Raw genomic sequence first — 27,964 nt, forward strand, 5'->3', positions numbered from 1 at the left:
CAGCACAGGGCTGGTGAATGAGTAAAGGGGTGAGGCGGGGCTGGGGGTGGGGATGGCAGGGGGCCAAGGGCAGCATCAGGGTCACAGAAAGGCCTGAGTTTTAGAAGAATAAAATTTATTGTCTTCTCATGCTTTAGGGGGCTCTCTGGGTACTCAGATGCCCCTCTGGCCCCTGTGGCTACTTGTAGGCATTGGCCTTGTGCTTGGGCAGGAAGACGAAGTTGGGCGGGACAGGTCCCAGCAGCATCTCACTGTGGGAGGGAGGCAGGCAGCCGGGGTCAGGCCTGGCGTGGGGCAGCCCCCAGTCCAGCTCACCCCAGACCCACCAGGTCGTCTATCCCCCTGCCCCCCAGGGCCTCAGTTCCTGGGCACCTGATGCGAATCCAGTCGGCTGCCTTCTGGCTGGCCATGAGCGTTTCCAGGTAGTCGCGGCCCAGGTAGTAGGGCGGCCGCTCGTTGATCCGCTGCGGGAGCCGCTCCAGCAGGCCCACAGGCACGTACCTGTGGGCGGGGGTGGCGGGAATGAGGTTGGGCTGGGGCTCCCCACACACTGCGCCTGGCCCACCCCACCGCCCCGCCGCCCCATCCCACCTGCACAGGAAGGAGAGCCACTCAAGGAGGAAGCGGCGCGTCTTCTCCACGCCCTGCGTGTCCGAGCCCCAGTGCTCCAGGCCGTAATGCGTGAAGTCCCGCAGGATGTCCAGGCGCTCGGACGACGAGATGTCCCAGTGCCTCTGCTCCTTGATCTCCGTGAACAGCCACGGCTTGAGCAGGGCGCCACTGGAGGCGGGCGGCAGGTGGAGGTCAGTGGGCCGCTGGGGAAACCCCGGCCCCCAACACCACGGTCCCCGGCCTCCCAGCTACACTCTCACACAACACTCAAAGCCAGAAAATTTGGGACTTTGCTGGTGGTCCAGTGGCTAAGACTCCATGCTCCCAATGCAGGGGATCTGGGTTTCATCCCTAGTCAGGGAACTACACCCGACATGCTCCAACTAAAAATCCCACATCCTATAATAAAGATCAAAGGTCCCACATGCTGCAACTAAGACCCGAAACAGCCAAATTAAAAAAAAAAAAAAGCCCGAGAGTTCCACGCTATGACACTAAGGCCACAGCTGCAGCCCGAGGCACACGCACCGCGCGATCATGACCCCTGCAACACCAGTCTGCAGGGCCCGGCTGGCATCTTCGTAGGACAAGATGTCTCCATTCCCTGAGGGACAGAGGCCGGGGTCTCAGGGAGCCACGTCGGGCAGGGGTGCCAGGGCATGAGGAGTTCTCGCCAGCTGGGAGCCCCCCATCGGGGCAGGGAGGGGCCCAGGTGAGGGGTGGGCCTGGGTGTGTGACCTGTGGGGACCCACCGAAAAGGGGCATGGGGCGGGCTGCTGCCACGCACTGCTCGATGTACTGCCAGTCGGCCAGCTTGGTGTAGCGCTGCTCCCGCGAGCGGCCATGGAGCTGGAGGAGAGGCGGCCGTGTGGGGAGGGAAGGAGGGGCCGGGGAAGCAGAGGACCAGAGAGAGAGAGAGAGAGACCCAGAGAACCCGGGAGAGACGGACTGAGAGAGAGAGAGACAGAGAGATGGACAGACGGAGACAAGAGATGGAGGGCAAGCCAGAGACCAGGAGAGAGGAGACAGGAGGGAGGGATAGTTAGAAAGGGAAGTGCCTCGGGGCCCCGACGCCCACTGCGCCCCAAGACCCACCGTGACCAGAGCTGCCCCCCAGTCCCGCAGATCGGGCAACAGCCGGTGAGCCAGATTCACACGCTCCTGGACGCCCGTGCGCAGCTTCACGGTCAGCGGTACGTCCAGCACCTGTGGGAACGGGAGTGGTCAGCAGCAGGGCCTGGGGTCGGTCGGTGAGGGCTCTGGGTGGTCCTCTTGAGCAGTACCTGGTTCATACCACGGACGATCTGCTGGAACTTGGCCAAGCGGTTCATGAGGGCACAGCCCCCGCCCTGGGAGAGACAGGTGGCTGGAGCTCGGGAAGGCCGGACCCAGGCTGGGCCTGATGCCAGCTCCCACCCTACCGCTGCCTTCCTTGTCCGGATGCAGAAAGCAAGGCACAGAGGCCCCCACAGATTCCGAGCAACTCCACCCTCACCCACTCAGCTGAATGTTGGGTACCTTCTTGAACACGAGATCAATGGGGCAGCCGACATTGATGTCCACGAAATCCACCTCGATGGTGTGGTTCAGCAGCTCGGCACATTTGGTCATGGTGTCAGGAAAGGCGCCCTCAAGCTGTGGCCGGGTGGGCAGGCAGGGAGTGAGGGGCCGTCCTGCCTGGCCCCGTGCCGAGGCTATCAGCTCCTCCAGGTGCGTCAGGCTGGCACATGGCCAGTAGCTGAGGCAGGGGGTCTGGGAGGTGATCCAGGAGAGCCTGACCCTGCACCTGACACGTGGCAGCCAAGAGCCCCTCCTCCTTCCCTTCCTCGGGGCGCCACCAACCTGGACACCAAAGATATCCTCGCAGGGGTGGCGTTTGAGCAGGGCCCACTCAGATGTCTGGCCCTGCAGCAGGTTGGTGCACACAGCCATCTCCCCGCAGGTCACGTCCGCCCCGAAGCGTTTACAGATCCGGCGGAAGGGCAGGTTGCCACACTGGGGACAGTGGAATGCACACATAAGGGCATGGCAGGCTAGGACCCCAGACATGGACCCAAGCCCCCAGGGCAGGGGGAGCAGTGGGTACTGCTGTGATGAGCACATTGCCAGCACCTGCCCACCCCGCTGTGGGCCCTACCGTGGTGAGTGGGGCCAGGTACAGCTTGCCACTGATGTCCAGCTGAAAGGGAAAAAAAGCACATTGAATTTCCACCTATGAATCTGACTTTCAAGGCCTCTCAAGCCTCAAGCCTTCCCATAGGCTTTGTCCTGCCCCAGTGAGCCTGGTTCCTTTTCACCTCCACACCTCTGCACAGGTCACCTAATCCCTCCAAGAGGAAAGTTCTTTTCTCCATGCTTTTCTCTGCTAGAGAGCTTCTACTCAACCATCAAAGCCCCAGTGCCAATGCCCTCCCTTCTAGGAAGCCTTTTCCACTGCCCCCCTCTGTTAGAGCCCGGACCCTCTGGAGCTGGGAGTGAGTGTCCAGCTCTGTCTGCCCCCGACGCTGCTAGTGTCCTCAGAGGGGTCCCATGACACATACCCGCCGCTTCTCATGGGGCCTCAACCTGACTACATCCTCATCTGTCAGGGGTCCGCAGGTCCTTAAAGGGCCACTGGGAGGGCCAACGGTGTCCGGTTCCTGGGGGGCCAGCTGGCTGTCAGAGTTGTCCTGCCCTGGGGCACCCTCGGCCTCCCTGCCCTCGGGGACAGTGGCTTCAGGGGTGGGGCCTGGCAGCGGGCCCCTGCTCAGCTGGCGCAGAGCCTGCTCTGCACGCTTGAAGTGGATCTTCCTTTTTCGCAGCTGCTGCTGCAGGGCCTTGTCCAGGCCGTTGCGGACGGGCGGGGCCTGGACCAACCCCTCCCTCACCAGATTCTGGCCCTCAGGCCCCAGATGCGCCCCGGCAAAGCGGCAGGTCACACCATAGGGGCACCTGCCGAAGGTTTCGAAGAGCACACAGCTGGGGCCAAGGTCAGCAGGCTTGGTCTCGAGGTAGTGGCCCACATCATGCAGGAAGCGGCAGCGGTCTCCATAGAAACACCTAGCAGCTGATTCCTGCAAGGAAACAGAGAGGCAATGAGGGAGGACAGGGAGACCTTGATGAAGGCAGTCAGGCAGCCTAGGTCTGAAACTCAGATCCCTCCCCTCCTGGCTGTGTGTCCTCAGACAAGGCAGAAACCTCACCAAGCCTCAGTTTCTTCACCTGGAAGATGGGAACAATAACGATACATCATAACGTCATGAAGACTGAACAGGGGGGCAGACAGGCTCACACTCAAGGCATCTGGGACGTTCGGTAACAGTGACGCACACCTGGACCAGAGAGGGGCAGAGCTTGTTCTTATCATAGTGGGTGGGCTTCACGTGAGGCCGGCACTTGTTCTGGCCCCGGGCCCTCTTCTGAGCCTGAAGCTGCTCCCCAGGTTCAGCTGCCTCCTCTGCCTGGCCGTCCTCTGTCTGCCCGTCCTCCAGTCGGATCCGCTTGGCCTCAGGCTCAGCCAGGTCATTGCCAGCAGGGTCTACAGCCTCGGATTCCTGGCTGGGCTTCTCCTGCCCTTTGGCTTCCAAGAATTCGTGGAACTGCTCCTTGGTGGTGAGGTATCTGCCAGCAGAGAGGCAGGAGAAAGGAGGGCTTGTAAAAGAAGTATCCTGCCTTGAGCTCAGATTCATGAACGCTAGAGAAAGGGGCTGAGAACACTTGCCCCTGTTTACATGCCTCTGTTGATGGGGTACTCCCTACTTAGAACTAGCCAGCTGCCAGCCGAGGAACACTTCAAGGCCGCAGGGAGGATCAGTTTTGTTCCTGGGTCCCCAGTGCCCAGACTGGAGCACTGAATGAAGTACAAATATCAGATGTGAACATCCCTGGCGACCTTAGGCTACAAGAAACTACAAGTCCCAGCGTGCTCTGCAACGGGTCCGCGGCCACCACATTTCCCAGCATGCCTTTCAGCCAACCCCCCCACCCCCCCACCCCCCCCACCCCCCCACCCCCCCCACCCCCCCACCCCCCCCCACCCCCCCACCCCCCCCACCCCCCCACCCCCCCCACCCGACCCCAAGACCCAGCATGCCCCGCGGCACTCGCTTCAGACACAAGTCCCTACCTGTAAGTGCGGCTGGCCAACAGTGCACTTGCGCCATTCCCGCCATACGCTAGGCCTACAGTCCCCAGCATGCACTGCGGCCTCCGCCCCAGACCCCGCCCACCCCAGCATGCACCGTGGTCTCCCTTCGTGCATGTGACAGTTCCCAACGTGCGTGATCTCAGGTGCTCGCTGACCCTGCGAGCGGACGGAAGGCCGAAACAGAAGAGCCGGCGAGCTTCCAATGCTGGGCCGCTGCCCCAGCTCCCGGCAAGCACTGCTCGGGCCGCGCCTGACCCAGCGACTCACTGAGGTTTGATGGGCGCCACTCCCCGTTCCGGCTCGACGGCTCCTAGGTCGCCACCACAATCACTCTCTGCTGAAACTACTGCCGCTCCTTCCGCCATCGGCCCCCCTCACGCCCGCTTTGGAGTGCCGCGGAAAGGCCTTCCGGGTCGCGTGTGTGTCTTCCCCGGTCTTGCTGGTGAAGTGCGCGTGCCCAGGTCGCTCCAAGTGACGCAATTGTACGCGCGTCGACGTAATGGGGCGGAACCTAGGAGGGGCTGGGGGCTCGGGTCCCTTTTCTACCTCTGATCCCTTTGCGGGAAACGGAAATGTTCAATGAGTCTCTTGGGGCTCTCAAACTGGCTTCCCGCGGGCCACAGTCGGCTTACAGAACTATTTTGTTTTCCTGATGGAATTTTAAAACACTACTACTTTTATTTGGGGTGTTCTTTAAACGAGTAACTCGTTGAATGCCTATGTGTTACATGCTATCCTAGGCGCCAGCGAAGTGAAGTGAAGTGAAGTCGCTCAGTCGTGTCCAACTCTGCGACCCCATGGACTGTAGCCTACCAGGCTCCTCTGTCCATGGGATTTTCCAGGCAAAAGTACTGGAGTGGATTGCCATTTCTTTCTCCAGGGGATCTTCCCAACCCAGGGATTGAACCCGGGTCTCCCGCATTGTAGACAGACGCTTTACCATCTGAGCCACCAAAGAAGTAAGCAAAACAGGAATGAACAAAACAGACCAAAAAATCCTTATGCTTAGGAGCTTAGATAGAAGTGGTGAAGACAGTCAACATAATACATAAGTAAGGTATACTGTATATTGGACGGTAATGAAGCAGGGAAGAGGAAGTGGAAAAACCATTTCTGGTGGTTGCGGTTCTTAATAGAATGGTCAGGAAAAGCTTTTTCACTGAGGGGACATTTTAGTGATTTTGCAAGAGATGAGTGAGACAGACAGGAATATCAGAAGGAAAAGTGCTCCAAGTTGAGGGAACAGCCAGTACAAAGGCCCTGAGGCAAAACCCTGCCTGGTGTGTTAGACAAACAGTGAGCTCTCTGTAGTTGGAGCTGCGTGAGCAAGGGAGAGAGAGGGAGGAGGTGAGAACCGGGGGGTGAAGATCATGCAGGGCCCTCTAGGCTTTGGGGAGGACTTGGGGATTTTATCCCAGGGAAGAGGGAGAACAAACAGCCCAAGGAGAGCAGAATCTAGTCCCCATTTTCCACAGTCCCCACCATTGCCTGTTGCACTCTCCTAAAGCTCCCTGTTCCTGGAAGAGCCTTGGTGCAGCACAAGCACCTCTGGGCTGTGGACTCAGCCTGCCAGTTTGGAATCCCAGCACTTCTGCTGACCAACTGGGAACATTGTCCTTAACTTTGTGCCTCAGTCTCCTCATCAGAAAAATGGGGCTGATAAAAATAGCAGTTTTAGAAATTATAGACTCAATAAATAACAGTTATTAAAGAGTACTATTGCTGCTACTGTGTGCTACTTCAGTTGTGTCCAGTGCTTTGCGACCCTATGGACAGTAGCCTGCCAGGCTCCTGTGTCCATGGGATTCTCCAGGCAAGAATACTGGAGTGGGTTGCCATGTCCTCCTCCAGGGGATCTTCCTGACTCAGGGATCCAACGTTGCTATTTCTTTATCACTATTATTTGCCTCGAATTATGTGAACACAGTGCAGGATGTCAATAACCAATTTCTTGGCCGCCCGTGCATTTTACCGCTAACCTTGACAAAAGCTTTCCTTGAACAGGGAAATGAGACAGAGACTGTATTCCTTGAGTGACAGAGGGACAAACTGAGGCCAGAGGAGGGAAAGGATTTGCCTGAGGCCGCAACAGGCTCAACACCAGCTTTTCTAAGACCTGGGAGAAAATGGAATGGAGGCGGGGGAGCAGCTTGTCTTCCATCTCTGGCCTCTGCCGCCCTCTATAGGACAAACTGGAAATAAAACTTGGAATCAGGGACTCTGGAAGAAACCACAGCAGTCCTTGGGAGACTCTGTCCCACTTACCCACCTCCAGGGACAGGAACTCACTTCTTATTGAGGTGCCTGCCCCATTACCCTCTGAGGTTCTACCATCGTCTCCCGGGACATCATCCCACAGGCGTCCAGATCTCTCTGGGGAAACAGTTGTTCAGGTGGAGAACTGAGGCCCACAGGGGGTGACCTCAGGAATGGGACTCCCCTCTCTGGGCCTCAGCCTTCAAGAAGACCCTTCTTAGGGCTTCCTGGCTTTGCCCTGTGACAACAAGCCTTCTCTGTGTAAGGCGATCCAGAAAGCCTTCCTGTAGGGAGAGAAAGGGAGATTGTGGACTGGCAATTAATAACAATGTGCTGTGCTCTGCGTAGTCACTCAGTTATGTCCAACTCTTTGCGACCGCATGAACTGTAGCCTGCCAGGCACCCCTGTTCATGGGGATTCTCCAGGCAAGAATACTGAACTGGGTTGCCATTTCCTTCTCCAGGGGATCTTCCTGACCCAGGGATCAAACCTGGGTCTCCCGCATTGCAGGTGAATTCTTTACTGTCTGATCCACTAGGGAAGCCCAAGAATACTGGGGTGGGTAGCCTATCCCTATCTTCCTGACCCAGGAATTGAACCAGGGTCTCCTGCATCGCAGGCGGATTCTTTACCAGCTGAGCTGCCAGGGAATCCGTAATAACCATGATATGGGTATTAAAATAAGTGACACACTATTAATTGCTTGTTATTATTTTGTTATAATATTGCACTATTTTAATGGCATAGTACTAATCATTTACCAGTAGCTGCACAATTATTGAGCACTTACTGTATATTGGGCTCTGTTCTAAGCTCTTTTCATGTATTAGCTCCTTTATTCCTGTCTCTGACCTTGTGTGGAGGAAACAGACATTCATCCCAACTCTACCTGAATCAATGGCTTGCAGAGGTCCCAGGTCTGGGGACTGCCACATTGCCTAGCCAGAGACCTGGGCATCAGCCTCTCCTCCCACCACAGCCTGTCAGTCCCCATGTCCAATCTGCTTTCTCTCCAGAGTCTCTTTCTAGCCTGCCCCCTTTCCCGGCAACTCCCCTTCCAGGCCTCAATCTCCCAACCTACCCCCAATAGCCCAGCCTCCCACAGCTCTTTCTAAAACCCAGATCTGACCATGACCCTCCCCTGCTCCCAATCCTGCCTTGGCTCCCTACTTCCCTAGTCCTAGACTATAGCCCCAAAGTTTCTGCATAGTCCATCCCCTGCTACCTTCCCCAGCTTCATGCCTCTTCACCTCCTTACTCCCTGAACTCAAGTACCAAGTTAATGCCAGAACTCCCGTGAACTGGTCTTACCTCCCAGGCTTCCGATATGCGGTTCCCTCTCCCAGTAACAGTTTCCTGCACCCAGTCACCTTGGGTACCCCACTCACTCTTCTCTTCTCAGCGTCATCTTCTCTAGAAAAGGGAGGCATTGAGGATCTTCCCCTCATTAAACTAAGTCCAGAACTGGTGGGCATCAGTTCGGCTTCGGCTCCTCTGTGTCTTCAGCATGCATGTACTAGGCCTGGCACACAGTAGGGGTTCCCTGAACACTTGCTGAGTGATTGTATCTTGTCATTGCTAGGGAAACTGAGGCACTGGGGGCATACCTCCTCTGGCCCGGTGGGGTGTCCCACCCTCACTGAGGCTGTGACAAGGAGCTGAGGACTTCCCAGGTGCCAGCCTGGAGAGTGTGGGGACACCGAGAAAGATGTTCCCACAACACTGAACTGGGCCTGAGTCATACAAATGCCTGACCTTGGTTGATCTGAGGAAGCAGGAGGGAGGCAGGTTGCCCTGGGGCCCCCGAGCAGGTGGGGAGACTGAGGCAATCCGGAGGGGGTGGAGCTGGGCCTGGGAAGGTGCCGCTGGCACTCTGCCCAGGCACTGGGGCTCCCCCTGCCTCTGTCCCTTCCTTTTATTCTTCCTGTTTCTGGCTTAGCCTTTTTTGCTTCTCTTTCTGTATTTCCTTCTCTCGGTGTGTCTATCTCATACCTTTCTCTGCCTCGCTCTTTTCCCCACATATTGGCTCTCCATCTCTCCCTCTCTTCATCTTTCACTGCATCTGTCTCCATCTCTCTGCTGTTGTTGCCAGCCCCCATGATTGCCCTGCCTCCACTCTGTCTCTCTCTCCCTCCACTGTCTCTCCTGCCCTCTCTCTGTCCCTCTTGGCTGGTCGGATGGGGGAGGAAGCGCAGGGCAGGTGTGGCCCGGGCTCTTTGCCCGCTGCCGCCGGGCCGCCCCGGATTTGCGGCTTTCGCCTCCTTTATCTGGGGCTGCAGCTGCCCCTTATCTTCTGGCTTCAGGACACGAGACCAGGATTAGGGCAGCCTGGGCCAAGGACGCAAGGAGGCAGGGCCAGACTGGCGGGTGGCGAGGGCCAGGGTGCTGGGAGGTGTGTGCTGTGGGGTGCCTGTGAGCCTTAGCATCTGGGGCTGCCGTGCACATCTGAGTGTGTGTGTGTGCATTAGTGAGTGTGTACATACATCTGCAGAGCGTGACTGACTTTGGGGGGGTGTCTGTGTTTTGATGTGCATATTTATGAATCTGTGAGCGTGTGTATCTATTGTACGTGTGTGTGTGTGGATACACACTCAATGTCCACACATTTGTGGCTTTTTTGTGTGTGTGTGTGGGTTGTCTGTGATCTGCCATAAGGTTCTTGGCCCTGGCTCCACCTCTTAGGTGTCCCCCAACCCCAGGCCCAGGCCCCTTTGCCTCCCCAGCCCTCTGCCCCGCCCCCCAGCCTGATGGCTTTCCTGCATTGCCGACCTGGGACCCCCAGGGACAGGGCCTTCGACCTGTGACCTGGGGCTGCAAATGGCCCTGCGGGGACAGCTGGCGGCCCTGCTTTTTCCATCATCCTCTCCTGGAATCAGCCTGCTCCTTCCTGCCGCCCACAGGCCTCATGGGTCCCCATCCTGGCCAGTCCGGCCGGCTCCTTCCCTGGTCCCTGGGGCCCTTGCTCTGACCCCTGGCCAAGAGTGGGTGTCCAGCTGTGTTCTCGGTAGGAGCCGAGGCCTCTCTCTGCCCTCAGCATTGTCCAGCTCAGGGTGAGGGTAACTTTGATGAATCCAGAGCCCCAAAGCCTGGTTTCAGGGAGCTTCTTGGCTGGGCATCAGCAACCCTGTGCCGAAGAAACACGGGAACCATTTCACAAATGGGAAAACTGAGGCACAGCGAGCTCAGCCACCAGCATATTGGGGGAGATGGAGTAACACTCAGTGTGTGAGGATGCTCTGACTGGAGGGGTGGCTGGAGGGACAGAGAACACAGAAGGCACCAGGCCACCTCACTCACCATGGGCTGGTCCCTGGAGGGGTCCCCGAAATGCAGCCATGGGGCTGCAGGGCCTGGACCAGCTCCTGGAGTTAAGATGGAAATTTCTCTACCAGCCAAGTCTCTGCATCTTGGCCAACGGCCACCAGCCTAACCCTCTGCCTCAGCCTCTATCCAGGAACAGAACACTCCCCTGGGAAGCAGTGACCATCGGGTGGGGGTGGGGGGTGCAGAGGGCCCTCTGACCAGAAGGGACAGGGTTGGAGGAGCAGTGGGGGACAGTGGGTACATGTTTGGTAGTCATCCAGCCCCAGAGTTGAGCTGCTGTCTTACTGTGTGACCTGGGGCTGATGTCTTGACCTCTCTGATTCTCAGGTTTCACAACTGCCCCATGGGCTTACAGCACGCTGGGGAAGGGAAGGCCTCACCTGGAGCTACTTGGCGGAGATGTGCTGTGGAGGAGTCAGTAAAGGAGCGGAACTAATTTCCCAGTAAGCATGGGAGAGGAGGTGGCAATGGGCAGGTGTCTGGGCCTGGCTGCCCCTGCCTCAGCCTTGACCTTGGTGCCAGCCAGCTCAAATCAGTCACAGAGGTCACATGCCTTTGAGTGCCCCCTGCTCTTCACTGAGCTTCACCACCCTCCCAATCCGTGCACTGAAAGACCACAGTCCTTAGCCACGGGCTGACTTTTAGCGTGGGAGGTTCAAGGCTGGGTTCCACCCACCCCGCCCCACAGTAGCCCAGTCTGGAACAAGCAAGGTTTAAAAATAAAGCATTGTAAATATCCATGTTTCCTGCAAATAGAACCAACCCCTGAATCCCCTTGGCCTCACAGGCTGCCCGGCTCAGACAGCTCCCTTGACAGAGGTGGGGGGGCGTGTCATGTGTGCACCAGTTCCCGCTGCTGTGTGAGTCAGCCAGTGTGACAGGGTGTCTGTCACCACCTGTCCAGGGGGTGACAAAGCCTGTGGTTGGCGACAGAGAGTGGCCAGCGTGCTGGGTTGTATGAGGTGACATGCATTGATGTCAGAGGGGGTCACACCTGTGTCTGGTGCGATCACGTGGGGCCGGCCTTGAGGAGGGTCGGGGCTCTGGGGGCCTGAGTGTGACAGGGGCTGCCTCCTCCGTGTGTGTTTGGGTCAATGTGTGTGTCCCTGAGTGTGCAGGGGTCTCCTTCCAAGTGGGGAGCGTGACCGAGTCTCCCCACGGTGGTGGAAGGTGGGCATGAGTCCTACACCCCGGGGGCCCCGCCCTCAGCCCCGCCCCTCGACCCCGCCCCTGTCCCCCTGCCCACCCCAGAGGAAGAACCTGGTCTTTCAAGTCGCTGTTACCAGGGCAACCATTTTACGAGCGTCCACATGGTGGGCACATGTGTATGTCCTGCACCCCATGTGTCTGTACGCCCCTGCCCCTATGGCTCCCAGCCCAGGCTGGGAGGGAGGGAGTCCAGGCGGTGTGCGGTGAGCGGAGGCGGCCAAGGGGCCGCTGGTAACAGCTTAATGATGGCTGGCGGGGTGGGGGTGGGCTCCTGGTCTGGATACGGGTATGCAGATGGGCTGTACTTCCCGGACCGGCACGGTGTGTGCGTGTGCGCCTGAGTACGCATGACAACAGGGTCTCCTCGACTCCTGTGCGTTCATGGCTGTGGAGTGGGCACACGATGCTCGGCCTTGCGTGTGACTGTCAGAGGGTTAGGGCGTGTGTGTATGTGTAACAATCCACCAAGTGGACACGTGTGTGCAGGAGCAACCCTACTCCGTGCCGTGGAGTCCCGCTGGGGTTGCTCTGAGGGCCAGTGGGCTGCTAAGCACGTGAATAGCACGTGTGTCTGTGTCTCTACAGGGAACTCTGTGTGTGTGTGTGTGTGTGTGTGTGTGTGTAGGGATGGCGCTGTTCTAGAAGGGTGTGCGGGTATGCGTGAGAACAAACATGGCGCTGAGTGTGACCCTGCCTGGAATAAGGTTTGGGGGTCAGTGCCTCACCCTTCCTTCCCGGCCAGGGTGTGTGTGTGTGTGTCGCTGAGAGTGAGTCCTTAACGACACCAGTAGTGGCAGACGCGTGGACACTGCTCAGCAAGTGGCATGGTTACTTATACTTACCAATTCAATCCTTACTGCAACCCTTGCAGGATCTACTGCTAACATCCCGTGTTACAGACGGGGAAACCGAGGCACGGAGAGGCAAGCACAGATCCCTGTTCTTTGCATCCTGGACTGGAATCGGGCAGCTGCGGGGCTCCGGCTCTGACGCACACTCACCCTTTTTCCTTCCCCGACAAATTCAGAATCCAGGGGGCACCCAGCTCGCCCGTCCAGTGCTCCCCACACCCCCATGGCTGGGGTGCCTGTGTGGTGGGGGTGGGGGTGGGGGTCTCAAGACCTAATAGCCATACAAACACCAGGCAGCTGGAATCAGGGGAATGCAGACGGCCTGAGTCAGAGTGAGGAGGTACCAAGAAATCAGGCCGCGGGAGGCCGCGGGAGTGAGAACCAGAACCCTGCTGCAGGAACGCAGGCGGCGGCGAGGACCCAGAGGGCAGGAGCAGAGCGCTGGGGCAGGGGGCGGGACTCTGGGGCGGGTGTTTCACCGTAACTAGGCCGGGGTGGGGCGGGGCCATGGCGGATCAGCCCCCGCCCACCCTCCCAGCCCCGCCCCCTGAGCCCTTTGGAGCCGCTAGGGGGCGCATTGGGAACGCGGAGCCGTCGGGGAGGGTGCCGGGTGGGTTTGGGCTCGTTGGGCCGCGCTGGGCCTTGGTGCCCAGGGGAGCGCCGCAGGGAGCCAGGGGTGGGAAGATATCCCCCCGCGGGATCTGGCTCGGAGGCCAGACTAAGGAGAACTGCCACTTGATGAGAGGCTTTGTGGACAGCGGGTACCGTCCGACGTCGGTCTTAGGGTCTCATTTGCTATCTTCGGGGAAACTAGGTCCCAGGGGGGACCTTTAGCTTTCTGGAATGAGGACCTGGGAAGGGGCTGGGGGCCCCGCAATACCCAGTGAGGTGAGGAGGAAAATTGTGGGTCATGATTACCGTGTCGGGGGAGTGCTGTGGCTCTTAATTCCACGGAGGCGGATCTTAGGGGGGTCTGGAGAAGTCTCGGATTTATGGAAGATGCGCCGTTGGGGTTCTTGAAGTGGGAGTGGGATATAGCTAACCTGGAGGGACGCTGTCCCGGGGGAAATACCCCGAGGGGCTCCCTTGGCGAGAAGACTTCTTGGGGCCTTGCGTTCCTGAAGGGGACCGAGCAGGACGTGGGAGGTGGGGGTGGGGGAGGGGTCTGGCAGTAAGACCGGTTCTCTGTGGAGTGGGGAACGCTAAGGTCGAGGGACTGGCATGGGGGGCACTGTGGCTCTTATCTCAGCAAGAGGCCCTTGGAGAGGGGCTTTACAAAGGTGCGCCGCCCGAGCCTCTGGGGCCAGCTGATATCGCCGTCCAGGGGGCTGCTGCTGTCCTTGCACCCTTGCCACCTGAGTTGTTCAGGTCCCCCTCTGGCTGGGCTGAACTGGGCGGGGGCGTCTCCCAGTCCCGGGAAATCCGAGCCACCGCCCCTGGCCCCGCCCCCGGCCCCGCCCCCCGGCCCCAAGCCGGCCGAGCCGTCCGCGGCGGGAGCGGCGGAGGCGGCGGGAGAGCGCGCCGTGGAGCCGCTCGGAGCGCCTGGGCCCCTCGCGCCGCCGCCTCGGACCCCAGCGCCGCGCACTGAGGCCGCCCGCGCCGTCCGTGCGCCCCTGCGCCCCGCGCCCTCCGAGCCGCAGGCCGTCCAGGGCACCCCCTCAGCCCCAGCCTCCGCCGGGCCGGGATGGCCGCAGCCCGCGGCTGAGCGAGCCCGGGGGGGCCCCATGGGCCGGCCCGCGCCGCGACCCCCCCGCGGCCGCCCCCTCCGGCCCGGGCCCCCCCGGGCGCCGCGGGCCCAGGCGGCCCGGATGGCGGTCGCGGCGGCAGGGGCAGGGGCTGGGGCCGGCGCGGGCGGCAGGCGCGGCCGCCACTGACGGCTATTAGGGCGCCCGGAGCAGGTAAGCAAGGGCAGAAGGGGGGCCCGCAGAGGACTGGCGCGGGGGAAGGACTGGCCCCCATGGACGGAGGTTGCGGGGGTATCCAGGGACTCCCGGCAGACCAGTAGCTTCCCGCCTTGAGCCAAGAACAAGCGTGTGTATGAGGGTGGGGTCAAGAGGCGACAGGTCCGCGCGTGGTAGGGGGTCGGGAGGGCGATGTAAGTGCCTCTCTAAGCTAGCGTCTGGCCAGGGGAGGGGGTGGTCCCTGTCCGACGGGGCGGGCGCGCTTCTGCCTCCTCGGACCCCCTTGTATGCTTCTGGAGAGGGGGTGGAAACAGGAGCAGCCGGACACCCTTCCCCAGCCTTTAGGTGGGCGAGACCCAGACACCCCTTCGGTCTTGTGGTCTACAAGGGGCCGCGGGGGACAACCGGATCCCACGGACCCTGAGTGGGGGGCTGCCATCGCGGCCCAGCTGCACGCAGAAGTAAACATCTGTCAGTGGCGCGTTCCAGCCGCGTTCCCTGCGCGCCGCCGCCGCTGCCGCCGGGGACACGGTGTCCTCCGGTAAGGGCCCAGCTCTCTAGGCTCCTGGAGCCTTATGCAGCCGCAAGAGGGCGCGAAACCATTTTTTTGGGGGGGGTCCCTTAAGGGCAAAGACCAAATTTGAAGAAAGGGCGGTCTTCCTTCCTCTTTTTACTAAAGACATCTCTTACTCAGGATGGTCCCAAAATTCTCCCAGAAAGTGTGGTTTGTCAGTTCACAGTCTTTAAGCGGAGGAGGCTGCAGACAGTGGGCAGATACGGGCTGGGACCAGAGACAGAAGTGGCTTCTCTCCTGGGGTGGGTGTCACCACAGTCCCCTCCCCAGGAAGCACCAGCATACATGTATCATGGTGCCACTGGCCTGGCTCAGTGGGTCTGTGGTTACCTGCAAGGCTGAGGCCAGCAGCCCAGATCTGGGGAGTAGAACTAGGGCCTATGTGGGGGGCATGAAACGCCAGACCCCTGATTTTCCTCACTTGTGCCTGCCCACCCTGTCCAACATCCTTTTCTGTCTGTTGCATGACATTCTTTGTCTGTCTTTAAAAAAGCCCCAGGCTGAGGAAGCCCTAAAAGGGCATGACTGGTCTAGGCGGATGTCAGCTGGGGGACACTTTCAGTTTTGCCAGCTTTTCCCCGCCCCCAGCCCCTTGCTTTGGGCCTTTTGGACACCCCTCCCCACACCCTTCATTCTAGGACTGCTGAGGTTTGAGGTTCCACAGCCACTCTCAGGCCTTACAGCCCACTCCCAGAGAGCTGCGAAGAGCTAGTTCCAAAGGTGCAGGGAAGAAACCAAATCACGCCTCCCTACAGCTGGGCACAGTGTCTGAAGTTCTACCATCACTGCTTGTCTCTCAGGTGATAGGCCTGTTTTCAGGGGGTGAGAAATGGATACAGCTTTCAAGAGTCTGGGACAAGAGAGGGAACCAAACAGTTTGCAGCCAGGCAAAGAACACAACCAAGAGATCACTTCCACCAACGTGTACTGCCATGGTGTAGCTGACTCTGTTTGGGGTCAGGCTCCTGGGCTTTGTCCTTCCAGGAAGACAAACTTGAATCCAAGGTGGAGGCCAGAGTGGGGAGCAAAGGCACTACCTCCGGGTAGGAGGGTCAGGGGAGACTTCCTAGAGGAGAGCCATTGGGGTTGGGGCTATGCAGGATGAGTAGGAGTTTTCTAAGTGGGACAGGTAAAAGCATCCAGCTAGTAGAAACTGCATATGCAAAGATCTGGAGGCAGGAAAGTGCATGGGTGGTTTTGGAAAATCCAGGGGCCTGAGTGTGGGAGGGAGAGATCGTTCTGAAAGGTTGAAAGAGAACTGGGCTGGGGCCTTCAAGGACAGATTCCTGGAGATGGGAGCTGGAGACACAGAGAGAGGAACAGGTCCTTTAATGCATCTGGCATCATCGGGTGCAGCCATCTTTGCTGAGAGGTTCTGGGATTCTTCTGCAGATGCAGCTTTCCTGGTCCCCCAAGGTGGGATAGGGGAGTCAAGGCCCATGAAGGGAGACAGGATCTTCCCTCTGCCCAGTGAATCAACTGAGCAGGCACAGTGGGAGGCTGGTTCTCCCCATTTCACATCTGAGAAAACTGAGGCTGGGCAAGCTGGAGGGATCTTTCCTTATGTGCCATGTAATTAATTCCTGAGCCCTAAGCTACTGTGTGCCAAGCTGTGCACCAGGACGAAGCAGAAAATAAGACAGGCCCGGTGCCTGCTGCACTCATGAGGGGGAGGGTGGGGGGCAAGCCTGAGGCTCTCAAAACAGCCAGCCAGCCTCCTGGACTTTCAGGATGTGTAACGGCCACCAAGGAAGCCTGAATAGGGCCTGGGACACTTTGGCATCAGTGTTCAGGAGCAGAAAGATCTTAACTTCCAATGCCAGAGGACTCAGGCTTTGTCTGGCCTTGGAAGAAATCCAGCAGGTGGCCCTCACTTCCCAGTGGGGGAAAGAAAGCCCAGAGCAAGGGCCCCACCATCCGTGCCTAAAGAGCTCAGTATGTCAGGACCCCAAGGCAGAATTTGAACTTGGGGACATGGAAAAGGTGACTCGGGTCCCCTGCTTCCCAGGACACCTGTGTTAGAGTTTGAGACATGTCAGAGGTCTGTGCCTTGGTTTCCCTTTCTGTAACAAGACTAGGTTTGTATGGAGTCCTCCTGGAGGACCCACGTCTCTCGCGCCACCCACTGGGCCCCATGCCAGCTGCTCAGCCGTGCCAGGCCTCATTAGGTTGATCCTGTTATTCTCCCCCGGGGAGGTTCCCCCCCCAACGCCCGCCCCAGATGCCTGTAAGGCCTGTCCCAGGCCAGCTTGGCTAAGCCAGACCAGCCTGGTATGGTCGAGGTGGGAATTTTATGGGCCAGCCACAGAGGGCCAGGCCAGAAACAGTGGGTCGGAAAAGCAGGCAGCCCACCACATACACGCTCCCCGGCCCAGCCTCCCCAAGAACACGCCTGCACAGTGGCCAGTATAGGAAGTGGGCACTGGGCACTGGTGGGGAATAGGAGCCCCCCATCTCTCCTCATCTCCCCGTGCTGTTCCCTGGCTAAGTTTGCTCTGGTCACCCCGGTCCCTTTGAAAAGCTATCATCCTGTGTCTGAGCCTTTGCTCATGCGGTTCTCTCTGCCTAGAACACTGTTCCTAGATCTTCACATGGGCTCAGCACAAATCCTGCCTCCTCTGAGAAGCCCTCCTTGACCACTCAACCTAAAAGCAACCCTGGTCACTATTGCTTCACCTGGTTTTATTTGGGGGCTGTTGTTGCACTGACAAGCTCTAAATTACCCTTTCTTTTTTATTGGGCTCTAATTTTATTTTTTTCTTTTATTTTTTAACTGGAGTATAATTGCTTTACGATGTTGTGTTAGTTTCTACTGCTTTCTTCCTTCTCTCTCCCTTCTTTCCTCCCTCCCTCCCTCCTTTCTCTCTTACTTTTCTAGCCACACAGCTTGTGACATCTTGGTTCCCCAACCAGGGATCAAACCTGGGGCCCCAGCAGTGAAAGTGCAAAGTCCTAACCCCTGGACTGCCAGGGAATTCCCTAAAATCTTTCTTTTTTATTATCCATCTCCCTTAATGGATGGTCTGAGCTTGGCCAGGGCAGAGTCCCAGGTTGGCCTTGGCCATCCCGTGTTCCCTGGCCGGCCCAGCACCTAGTAGGCACTCCATATGTGTTGAGTGAATGAGTTGGGGGCAGAACAGTGGGTCTTCTGTTTACTTGCTAGTTCTGCTCTGCTCTGTGTCTTTGAGAAAATACTCTCCTTCCCTGGACCTCAGTCCCTCCTAAACAGCAAGACCTTGCTTCTCTCCCACCTCCCCCAGCATTACCCTTGTTACAGGGGGTTGTGGAGACATTAAGAGAACAAGTTTAGAGTCAGACCCCAGTTCAACTGCAGCTCAGCCACTTAATTTCTGTGTGATCTTGAGCAAGTCACTTTACCTCTCCAAGCCTCAGTTTCCATGTGGTAAATGGGGCTAATAATAAGAACATCTTTTCCAGGGACTGTGCGGGGTGGGGCGGGGGGAAATAAACTTGTGGAAAGCACACAGCAGAGGTCTCGGCACTAAATAAACGGAACGGCCAGCACCGCCAGGTGTTAATGTTATTATTCCTGTTCTGGTTGTACGAGGAAGGCCATGTGGCACAGTGTTCACGAATGTGGAACAGAGGGCACTGAGGCTGGAGCTTTGAAGGATGAGTAGGAGTTTGCCCAGCCACCTGAGTTCAAATTCTAGCTTGGCCATTCATGCTCTGTTTGACCCTGAGGAAGACACTTCAGTCTTTTGGACCTCAGTTTTTCTGTCTACACAATGGGGATAAAATGGTCCACACCTTTCTACGAAGGCAGTAAAAGATGTAAGCGCTTAGAACAGCAGCAATGGTGTTGTTCACTAGTGTTAGTATTAGCTATTTTTCTTTAATACTATTATCACAAAGCAACCAACACAGAAGTCCTCCCCAGAAGTCGACTCCTCAGCCTCACTTTGGCGAAGACAGACCCAGAGCCCCTTAGGATAAGCTCAGGATCCGAGACTTGATTCTCAGAGTAGCAGGGAGCCAGCGATGGTTCTAGCAATCGGCCAGCAGGCAGCTTCTGGGTTGGAGGAAAAAGAGGAGAGGCTGGGGTCCCACCTCTAGCCAGGCCTGGAAGGTTCTGCAGGGGGCATCTGTGCCTGCACCCTCCCATGAGGCCACCCCACAGGCTGGCCCCTGGCCCCTGGCCCCCGCAGACGCGACATCAGAACCAGCTGTGCTAGCCAGATGTTCCTGGTTTATCCGCAGATGTGCGACGCTGGCTTCCGCCTGCCCCGGCCTCCCCATCCCCACCACAGGGTGGGGCTGGGCCCTGGGGCCCTCCGAGGGAGGGGGCACATTTTTGTGGGCTGTGGAATTTGTTTCTCGTTTTGCAGAACCATTGAATCTTGTCTGGAGAGAGGCCCAAGTCCCACCCGTTTCCCCATCATGAAATGGGGCCTCAGTTTCCCCATCAGTGGATCCCTAGGGAACTCCCAGGGGCCATCTGGGGTAAACAAAATGAGCAAGGCTGCCCGGGGGATGGGCCCAGCTGCCAGCCCCAGAGCTGGAAGACTGATGGAGGAAGCAGAGAAGGGTGTGCAAGCACATGCATCTGACACCCGGGCCCCGCTGCTGCCATAGGCCAGGCCTGCAGAGCTTCACAGAACAAAAATGGCCCTCCAGATGAGGACGTGTCCTGGGCAGCCCATTGTACAGATGGGAAACTGGGGCTCAGAGAAGGGGAGGAGCTTGCCATGTGGTCCAGCCAGGAAGAGGCAGAACATGGATGTGAGTTCAGCTGTCTGGACCCCAGGTGCCGCAGCATCCAGAAATACCCTTCTCCAGGGGCAGCCACTCCCACTACTGCCCACGTGGCTTCCCAGCCTGGCTTGTTCTGCCCGTGGGTGGCAATGACAGCCCCACATGCAACCCGGTCATTCCTATAGTGTGGGGCGGACCCCCTCGGACCCTTTCTGAAGTTGGGGAAACAGAGATACAGGAAGACCAGAGACAGATCTGGGGGTGAGGTGCAAGGGGAGAACAGTGCTAGTGGAGGGAGGCTCCACACGGGCAAAAGCCTGGTGACTGTGGATGGAATTCTCAATGTCCATCTTTGCCTTGAGGGGACCCAGCCCAGGCTGTCCCTCCAGAAGCTCCTCCTGTCCAGCAAAGACAGATATGGACCCACATACTATGTTGGCAGAGCTGGGCAAGGGGGAGGGACCTGCAGCTGTCGGGGGATGGTCAAGATAGGGAGCAGGCATGGCTTTCGGGAGGAGGGGCTATAGGAGCTGGGACTTTGAAGGATGAGTAGGAGTTTGCCTGATGGAGACAGGCATGCCTCCCCCAGACTAGAGAGATGAATGTGTGGGCGGAGGGTTCCCCTCCCCTCCAACCTCTCCCTGGGAACAAGCATGAATCAGGTTCCTCCCTGAGGCCAGTGGTTCCGCAGGCTAAAGGCTGGTGACCCTGGGAACAGGTATGCCTAGTGGGTGTTCCCTGGGAAGCTCTGTGGAAAGGTGGAACCTTGGAGCATTGCCGGGACATCAAGATAACGAGCAGTGTTTCCTGGCACCATCAAAGAAGCTGCCAGGAACACCCTCACACCCTCACCCTAATTGTCTGCTCCTTGGATAATTAGAAAGATCCAGCTGGCTGTGTATCTACAGGCTCTTCATCACCCCTCTCTGAGCCTCCGTTTCCCCTCCCTCCCAGCCCTGGGGACTCTGTGGCCTCCAGCTAGAAGTTGAGGTCATTCCAGGACCCTCTTGCTGCAGTTCAGGCTGACCTGACCCCCATGAAGGGAGATGCCCCCTTCCTTAAGCAATGAGGATTCTCCAGGGTCTGGACATTGTTGGCTTGAGAGGGGACCCCTGACCAGGTCCTGTCTGGCAGATGGGTGGCACTTGAAAGGCCAGCAGGCGTGGGCAGAGCAGGCCTTTTCCTCTGGGTCATTCTGCCTCCCACACTCCCCTCTCCCCCCTCGCAACCTGCTGTGCCTCCACTGCCCTGTGTCGCCTGGAATCTTGGCAGCCAAGGGCCCCAGCACTGGCAGGATGTGTGTGTCTGCATGCCTGCTTGCACGAGCGTGGCTGGAATATAGGATGCAGGTGATAACAGGCATGCCTGTGCACGCACAAGTTCAAGTGCTCAAGGGGTGGCTTGGAGGCGGCACGTGTGTGGCGTGCCCATTCTCTGTGTCAGCGTGCAAGAGACAATATGTCTGAGTGTGAAGGTGCTTGATTTGTGTGGGAGTGTGAGTCTCAAGGCTGTGCGAGAGCTCCCATGGGCATGAGAGAGTGTAAGGGGTGTGATCAGGGGAGCTCCCAAGGGCAAATCAGGATGTGTGTGCACATGTGTGGTAGTGAGTGGTAGTGCTTGAATGCTATGTTTGTGAGTAAAATGCCCACATGTGAGAGTATGAAACACACTAGCAGGTGAGTGCAGTGATGTTCAGGTGTGATAACGTTCGAGTGCATGGTCATGTTCTAGGTGGGAGAACACCGGAGTGTGTGATTGTGTTCAAGCATGTGAGTGGAATTCTGTTTGAGGGTGTGTGAGACCACTGAGTGTGTAAGCAGGATGGCATCTGAGCATGTCAGAATGTGTGAGCTGGGCAGTGTCTGAAAGTGTGCATGCAACAGTGATTGGGCACACGTGAGAGAGAGAGTGTGTGTGCGCATGCGCGCACGTGCATGTGTGCTGAGCGAGTCAGTGTGTGTGTGTCTGGGGAGGCTGGGTGTGAACATGAGCCTCCAAGTGTGCTGTGTGAGTGCCCACCTTCCCCATGACACAAGCCCACAGCTCATGCACACCTGGTCTCCCCCTCCATGCCCTCCGCCACACCCACTCCCCATCAGGTCCACGCCAGAGACAAACCAGTTGGGTGACCCCCATACAGAAAGGCCCATTGTTGCAGACGCTTATCAGCTGTGCCTGCCAGGTCCCCTCCACCAGCGGTCCCCTGCTTTCCCATCCCCCTCAAAGCTCCAGGAGGTCTGCAGCTCCAAGGCCACCATGGGCTCCTGTGGCTGGGCCATCTCGGGACTGGAGACCCATTTATCCTTTCAGCCCCCTGTTTTACACTGGTGCTGTACAGGGACCTTGTTCCAATCTAACAGGGAAACTGAGGCACGCCACTCCAAGACTTGGGTGTGATGACCAGAGGTCTTGCACCTGGGGGGGGGGGTTTCCCTGTCTCCCCCTGCCAGGGTGGGTGAGGCCACCAGAGTTCTCGTCTTAGCTCTGTGACCCTGGCAGGTCACTTTGCCACTTGGGGCCTCTGTTTTTCCATCTGTAAAATGGGAATAAGGACTCTTGTGAAGTTAAAATGACTTAATAACATGCATTAAGTTTGTACAATGGGATCTGGCATCAAGTAGGGGCTCATTAAGAGTAAAGGCAGTGGGTTTGGGCACTTGACAAATGCCAAGACTGACCTGTTTGCTGCACAACCTTGAGAATGAAGTCCTCCTCCCAACCCACAGGGCTGCATGACCTGCACAACCTGTCCTCGTCACTGCCCTGCCTTCACCTCCTCTTGCTCACTTTGCTCCAGCGACATGGGGTTGCCTTGATGATTCCTTCAACCAGCCAAGCATGGCCCTGCCCTAGGGCCTTTGCACATGTCCTCAGCACTCCAGGCTGGCCCAGGGTTTGTTTACATGGCCCCACGTTGGGGCCCTCATGATCCATCACCCTACTGACAGTAATAATATTATCACCACAGTAATAATAACAGCAGTATCAAATACCACCACGGACTTCCCTAGGAGAACAGTGGTTAAGACTCTGCGCTCCCAATGCAGGGGGTACCTGTTCCATCATCACCTGGCTGGAGAAGATCCTGCATGCCTCATGGCCAAAAAAAAAAAAATCCAATACCACCAACAGTGGCAGGTCCTCAGAATGACTCCAGAGCATTTGCTCCACCCACGTGGTGTGCATTGTGTCAAAGAATCAGGGTGTGAGTCTCTAGATCCTTTCCTAGCTGTGCCCTTGACCAAGCCATTCTGTTTCCCGCCTCAATTTCTCCAGTTATAAAATGGAGGTTACAATGCCTCCTTCCTGGGCTCAGCACGGGTTCTGGTACACAACAGGGGGTTAATAAGCGTCCTCCGTTACTTACTGTCTGGTGTAGGTCCTGTGCGGGTGCATCCTTGGGGCGAGGGGAGAGGTGGTTCCAAACTTACTGCTCTTAGCCACGCCCCGCCCCCCTCCGCCGACACAGGCACATCGCACGCAAATGAAATGCAAATAGCACGCAATTAACTGCTCTGGGCAGCGCGCAGGTCAGCCTGTGCGGCCTGAGGCGCCCAGCACCCCGCGGCCGAGCAGGGGCGCTGACCGTCGTCCAGCCCGGCTTTCATCGCTCAGTGTAAATGTTTACATCGGGCCGGCCGCCAGGCCCCGCGCCGGGCGGCCGGCAGAGTAATGTAAACGCGGGCTGGAGGCCGCTCAGTGGCGGGGAGCTTCTCAGACAGGGTGGGGGTGTCGGGGTACGCAGGAGTTATTAAACATCTACTGTGAGCATGATGCGACTAGGCAACCACAACACTGAGTAATCGCTGCCCCAGTAGGGGAAGCTTAGACATTATGGGGACCCAGAGAGTGCCCTTGCACGGGCCTGGGGCTGGGGAGGAGGCGCAATCAGGGAAAGCTTCCTGGGGCAGGTACCCTCTAAGCTAAGACTGAAAGTGGAAGGAGTGGGCGGCAGTGGAGGAGAGAATGTTCTGGACGGAAGGACTCACTTGTACAAAGGCCTGGAGGTGGGTTGAGGGCAGCTTTGGTCCATTGCTGCCCACTTCTGGGCATCTATTTGTCTGGTGGTGGTGGGGGGGGGGGGGCAGGGAACCTAGGGCCAGAGCAGGGTGGAAAGTCACTTCCAGGGACATTAATATGGCTCAATCCCAGGGCTCCAGCCTCCCAGACTGTACCTATTCTAAGCACCACCTCTCCTCACCACCCTTGTCCCACAGTGCCCCCTGCTGGGGATGTCTTCACCTTCCACTCTTCCCCAGACTCCCTGGATTCCAGCCACTGCAGCCTCCTGGCTGGATTGGCCACTGCAGGTCACGCCTCAGGACCTTTGCACCGGCTGTTGCCCCTGCCTGAGATGCCATTCTCTTCTGCCTGGCTAGCTCCTACCTTTGTTCAAGTCTCAGCTTTCTTCAATCCTCAGGAAAGCACTCTGGGACGCCCAGATGGGGGCGGTTCCCAGGCTACCCCTGGCACAGTGCCCACCTCCTCCTTGGCAGCATTTACCACAACCTTGTTCAGTGGTTCCTAGATGAATCACTTCTATATTATTATTGGTCATTAAGCAGGAGTGGTTCAAATTCAGGGGCCCCACTGTATCCCCACTAGCTGGTCCAGCACCCTGTGCCCGTTCGTTTGTTGCCTGACAGACAGACAACGGAGGCCGTGTGGCTGACCATCCTGTGGACGCAGGCTGAGGATGCAGCGCTGGAAGGCGGCGGCCCTGGCCTCGGTGCTCTGCAGCTCCGTGCTCTCCATCTGGATGTGTCGGGAGGGACTGCTCCTCGGCCACCGCCTCGGACCTGCGCTGGCCCCGTTGCGCCGGCCGCCTCGCACCCTGGACGCCCGAATTGCCCGTCTGGCCCAGTGTAAGCCCTCCCCCGCCCCGTCTTGAGTCAGATACCCCCAACATCGCAGAGACCATAATGGTGGAATGTTGTACGCAGTGGAGCGGGGCCACAAAGGCTTATTTTAGATGGGGTGGAGGGAGGGTGCAAATCCCCTCAACGGCCTGGCAGGGGTGTCAGAGGGGATGGATGCTGGGAACTGGGGTCCCTCGGCTCAGCTGTCACAAGGAATTAGGCTCTAGCCCTGAGGGGCCCGGGGGCCAGATGGAGATTAGACCTGGGCATTTGGCCCAGGTGGCCCCTGCAGCGCAGCGGGGTGTGGAGGAAGAGTGAGGCTGGACCGGAGGCCCTAGTGACCTGCCCGGGGGGTGACGGGGGAGGCAGAGAGAGACCGAGAAATAGGATGAGTCCTAGAAATGAGGAGAAAGACAGACATAGAGGAACAGAAGATGAGCAAGAACGATGTGGGAAAAGGCCAGGAGGTAGAAAAGTGGAAATGTCAGCCCTGGGGGGTGTGGCTGCATGGTCCAGCTCCCCACTAGCCCCTGATGCCTGCCCCCTGCAGGTTCTGTGGGGCCAGAGCAGTGCGTGGGCCCTGACTTCGTGGGTGCACGGGTGTGTCCACACGTGCATCCCCGCGGGTGGATGGGGATTAGGAGTAGGCGGGGGAGTGTGCGTGGGCCCCCATGGGTAGGGGGTGCGTGCACGCCTGTGTGCAAGTCCGCACGCGCCCTGCCGGCCCACACAATCCTTCTTTCTTGTCTTCACAATGGACAAGGGTGGCCTCCGGCGCAAGCTCCACTTCCGCCCCCGCCGCTCCCCCACTTCAGGCTGCTAAGTCCTTCCCAGAGACCCGGGCTCCCCAAAGCTAGTGCTCCAGGCCCTGGGGCAAAGGCCCAGTGGAATTTCAGGCATCGGGGAGGATCTCGGCCCACCGTCGGGTCCTGGCTGCCCCACATCCTGTCCCTGGATCTAGCCCTACTGGAGGAAGGACATAGATTTCCATACCCCAGAGTCCGTGTTCTAGATTCTGGGATTAATGCACTGATGGAGGAATCTCAGGCTTGGGCCAGGGAGATGTGGGCATTATCTCCTTGTATTCCAGACCCTGTGCACGTGGCCAGGCCTGCTGGAAGAACAGATATACTAGAAGATTATTGTTTATCTGAAATTCACACTGAACCGGGGATCTGTATCTTAACCTGGCAATCCCATGAATTAACTCTAGACACACATCTTTGAGGTGGGCACACTGGTGGAATTTTAGGCATCGTTAGTGAGCTAGGCTCACCCTGATCCCAGAGCAAGCAGTGCTTGTCACCCTACTCCCACCCATCTCCCAGAAGATGCTGTTGGGTGGCCCCTGATTTCCACCCTCCCAGCCCCAGCCAACGTAGGGACTCTGCAAATCTCGCTGAGCAAACAATGAAAGTAGGGTACAGCAGGGTACAGCGGGTGCAACGAAAGTAGGGCTGTCATCTGCCTGAAACTACAAGGCTCAGAGTGGGCAGAGCAAGGCTCAGAACCGGGGCTTGTCTGCTCTTGAGACCCCCTATGGGAACAGACAGCTCCCAGGCTGACAGACAGCCCTCCCCGCTTGGGCCTCCCAGGAAGCTATTTCTTTTGACAGCCAGGTGCGCCAGCCTTGGCGGCAGGTGGGAGCTTAAACTCGGGATTTCCTCTCTCAACCACAAGAGTGACTGCCACCTGCTCAGGGGCTGGAAGCCCCCTGTCTGCAGACCCAATGTCAGTTCAGCGCTGCCTGCCATTCCGATGTCTACACTTCTCTCCTGGGGCTGAGGAGCACTGGGGCAGGACCAGCTGCTTGGGAAATAAATTTAGGCCATGGAGTTCTGGGAATCTATGGCTCAGGGCACCTCCAGGCAGTTGGTGAGAGAAGAGGGTTGGACTTGCACCAAACTTGGGCACGGGATGGAGGTGGGAAGATTGTTTGGTGTTCTCTCTCTCTGCCACCTGCCAGCGGTGTGGTCTTAGGCGCCTCTTTTCCCCTCTGGATGCTGGTTTCCTCACCTGTAACATGGGGGGAGCCCCTGACAGCTGCCACCCCATGTGGTGGGGCCAACACACAGGTCTCAGTGTCTGCGGCTCCTCTGTGCATTTTGAGAAGCTCACACACCCTGATTTGGTGTTGTGAAAGGGGAAACTTGAGTACTGCTACACGGTGGAGCAGGAGGGATGGGGGCAGGGGGAGGCGTTGTGAACAGGCCAGAGGTTCAGGGAAGATGCGGAGGTCTGGGTGGGGATCCCAGAGAGGGAGTGAGAGACCCATGACAGCTCAACCAGAGTGGGGGGTTGGGGTGTGGGAAGCAGGCCCCCAACACTGCTCAGAGAGGATGTGCCAGTTTCCTGGGGCAACCAGCATGGGGTGGGGACAGCTGGGGCCCAGGAGGGACAGGGATTTGGTTCACTACACTGCTTGCTGAGCGCCACCCCTCCTTTTTTTTTTTCTCCAGTGAGGTGAGAGCAGCTCAGTGAAAAAGGGAAGAATTTCCAGTGCTGCCCTGCATAGGGATGGGGTCCACAGAGAGTGGTGGAGGGGTGTGCCCACAGGGAGACAGACACCGGGTCGGCTCAGCTCAAGTTGGGGCAGACTGGTATGTGGTACAGGAAATGGTTCTGGCAGTCCATCTTAGGTTTAGGCTCCAGAGAAGAGTGCTGGTAGTCTTGGGGACCCAGCCTGGGGGCCTGGATATGCAACCCTCCCCTTACACACACACCGCCCAGAAAGGGTGCATGAGCGGGAATCAGGGAGCAAGATAAGATATGGTCGGGAGAGGGTGCACCAGCCCTTGAGTCACCCCAAGGTCCCTTTTCGCAGAGGAACAGCGTAGATATGGCGCTCCTTCCCACGCATCCACCCACTGACCCCCCGGCCCTTCTCCATCCCCTCGCAGACCGTGCACTGCTGCAGGGCGCCCCGGACGCGGTGGAACTTCGAGAACTGACGCCCTGGGCCGGGCGGTCCCCTGGTCCGCGCCGTCGGGCGGGGCTCCGGCGGCGGCGCGCGCGTGCGCGGTCGGGGACACGGCCGTGCGGGCTGCGCGAGCTCGAGGTGCGCGTGAGCGAGCTGGGCCTGGGCTACGCGTCGGAAGAGACAGTGCTGTTCCGCTACTGCGCAGGCGCATGCGAGGCGGCCGCGCGCGTCTACGACCTGGGGCTGCGACGCCTGCGCCAGCGGCGGCGAGTGCGGCGAGAGCGGGTGCGCGCTCAGCCCTGCTGCCGCCCGACGGCCTACGAGGACGAAGTGTCCTTTCTGGACACGCACAGTCGCTACCACACGGTCCACGAGCTGTCGGCGCGCGAGTGCGCCTGCGTGTGACCCTACCTCAGCCGGCCCGGAGACACGGCGGCCACGGCCCCCGCCCCGACGGCACCCACGGTCCCGCCTGGCAAGCCCCGCGACAGACTGCCCACCAGCAGAAGATGCCGTCCAGGGCTCAGGACTCTCGCGTTAACTGTACCAAAATAAAGTGTGGAAAATCCAGCCAGGGTTGTGATTCCGCGCTGAAGGCCTACGGGGAGGAGACGC

The 27,964-nt window shown here is 58.4% G+C and overlaps 2 protein-coding genes across 7 annotated transcripts; one reads left to right on the plus strand and one right to left on the minus strand.

Annotated features, from left to right (window-relative positions):
- Positions 1 to 94: 94 nt before the first annotated feature.
- Positions 95 to 5,145, minus strand: DUS3L (dihydrouridine synthase 3 like). 3 transcript variants are annotated; one of them, XM_044948010.2, is made up of 14 exons: positions 5,006 to 5,145; positions 3,922 to 4,212; positions 3,548 to 3,665; positions 3,153 to 3,251; positions 2,750 to 2,791; positions 2,455 to 2,607; positions 2,131 to 2,247; positions 1,896 to 1,961; positions 1,708 to 1,818; positions 1,365 to 1,560; positions 1,141 to 1,216; positions 592 to 780; positions 373 to 501; positions 95 to 251 (listed from the first exon to the last, which is right to left on the minus strand). In XM_044948010.2, exons 1-14 carry the CDS (start codon positions 5,101 to 5,103, stop codon positions 179 to 181), a joined length of 1,758 nt encoding a protein of 585 aa, XP_044803945.1. In that variant the 5' UTR covers positions 5,104 to 5,145; the 3' UTR covers positions 95 to 178. The 3 variants fall into 3 exon arrangements, with proteins under 3 accessions (XP_044803945.1, XP_006067231.2, XP_006067230.2); XM_006067169.4 differs by having other exon boundaries at positions 1,365 to 1,461; positions 3,153 to 3,665; positions 3,924 to 4,212; XM_006067168.4 differs by having other exon boundaries at positions 3,153 to 3,665; positions 3,924 to 4,212.
- Positions 5,093 to 27,919, plus strand: NRTN (neurturin). Of its 4 annotated transcripts, XM_025293294.2 has the most exons (4): positions 5,093 to 5,220; positions 10,647 to 10,762; positions 24,217 to 24,435; positions 27,330 to 27,919. In XM_025293294.2, the coding sequence occupies exons 3-4, from the start codon at positions 24,267 to 24,269 to the stop codon at positions 27,752 to 27,754; spliced, it is 594 nt and encodes a 197-aa protein (XP_025149079.1). In that variant the 5' UTR covers positions 5,093 to 5,220; positions 10,647 to 10,762; positions 24,217 to 24,266; the 3' UTR covers positions 27,755 to 27,919. The 4 variants fall into 4 exon arrangements, with proteins under 4 accessions (XP_025149079.1, XP_006067236.1, XP_006067237.1 ...); XM_006067174.2 differs by lacking the exons at positions 5,093 to 5,220; positions 10,647 to 10,762 and adding an exon at positions 14,145 to 14,277; XM_006067175.3 differs by lacking the exons at positions 5,093 to 5,220; positions 10,647 to 10,762 and adding an exon at positions 14,619 to 14,821.
- The last annotated feature ends 45 nt before the right edge of the window (positions 27,920 to 27,964 follow it).

This window comes from Bubalus bubalis, chromosome 9, assembly GCF_019923935.1.
Source record: "Bubalus bubalis isolate 160015118507 breed Murrah chromosome 9, NDDB_SH_1, whole genome shotgun sequence".
In the NCBI taxonomy this organism is placed as follows: Eukaryota; Metazoa; Chordata; class Mammalia; order Artiodactyla; family Bovidae; genus Bubalus; species Bubalus bubalis.

Coding starts and splice junctions, on each gene's coding strand:
- DUS3L (XM_006067168.4), bottom strand. CDS start 5,103: ATGGCGGAAGGAGCGGCAGTAGTTTCAGCAGAGAGTGATTGTGGTGGC. Junction 1,217..1,364: donor CCGCCCCATGCCCCTTTTCG/GTGGGTCCCCAC, acceptor TCTGTCCCTCAG/GGAATGGAGACATCTTGTCC. Junction 781..1,140: donor GCAGGGGTCATGATCGCGCG/GTGCGTGTGCCT, acceptor GCCCGCCTCCAG/TGGCGCCCTGCTCAAGCCGT.
- NRTN (XM_025293294.2), top strand. CDS start 24,267: ATGCAGCGCTGGAAGGCGGCGGCCCTGGCCTCGGTGCTCTGCAGCTCC. Junction 24,436..27,329: donor AATTGCCCGTCTGGCCCAGT/GTAAGCCCTCCC, acceptor ATCCCCTCGCAG/ACCGTGCACTGCTGCAGGGC.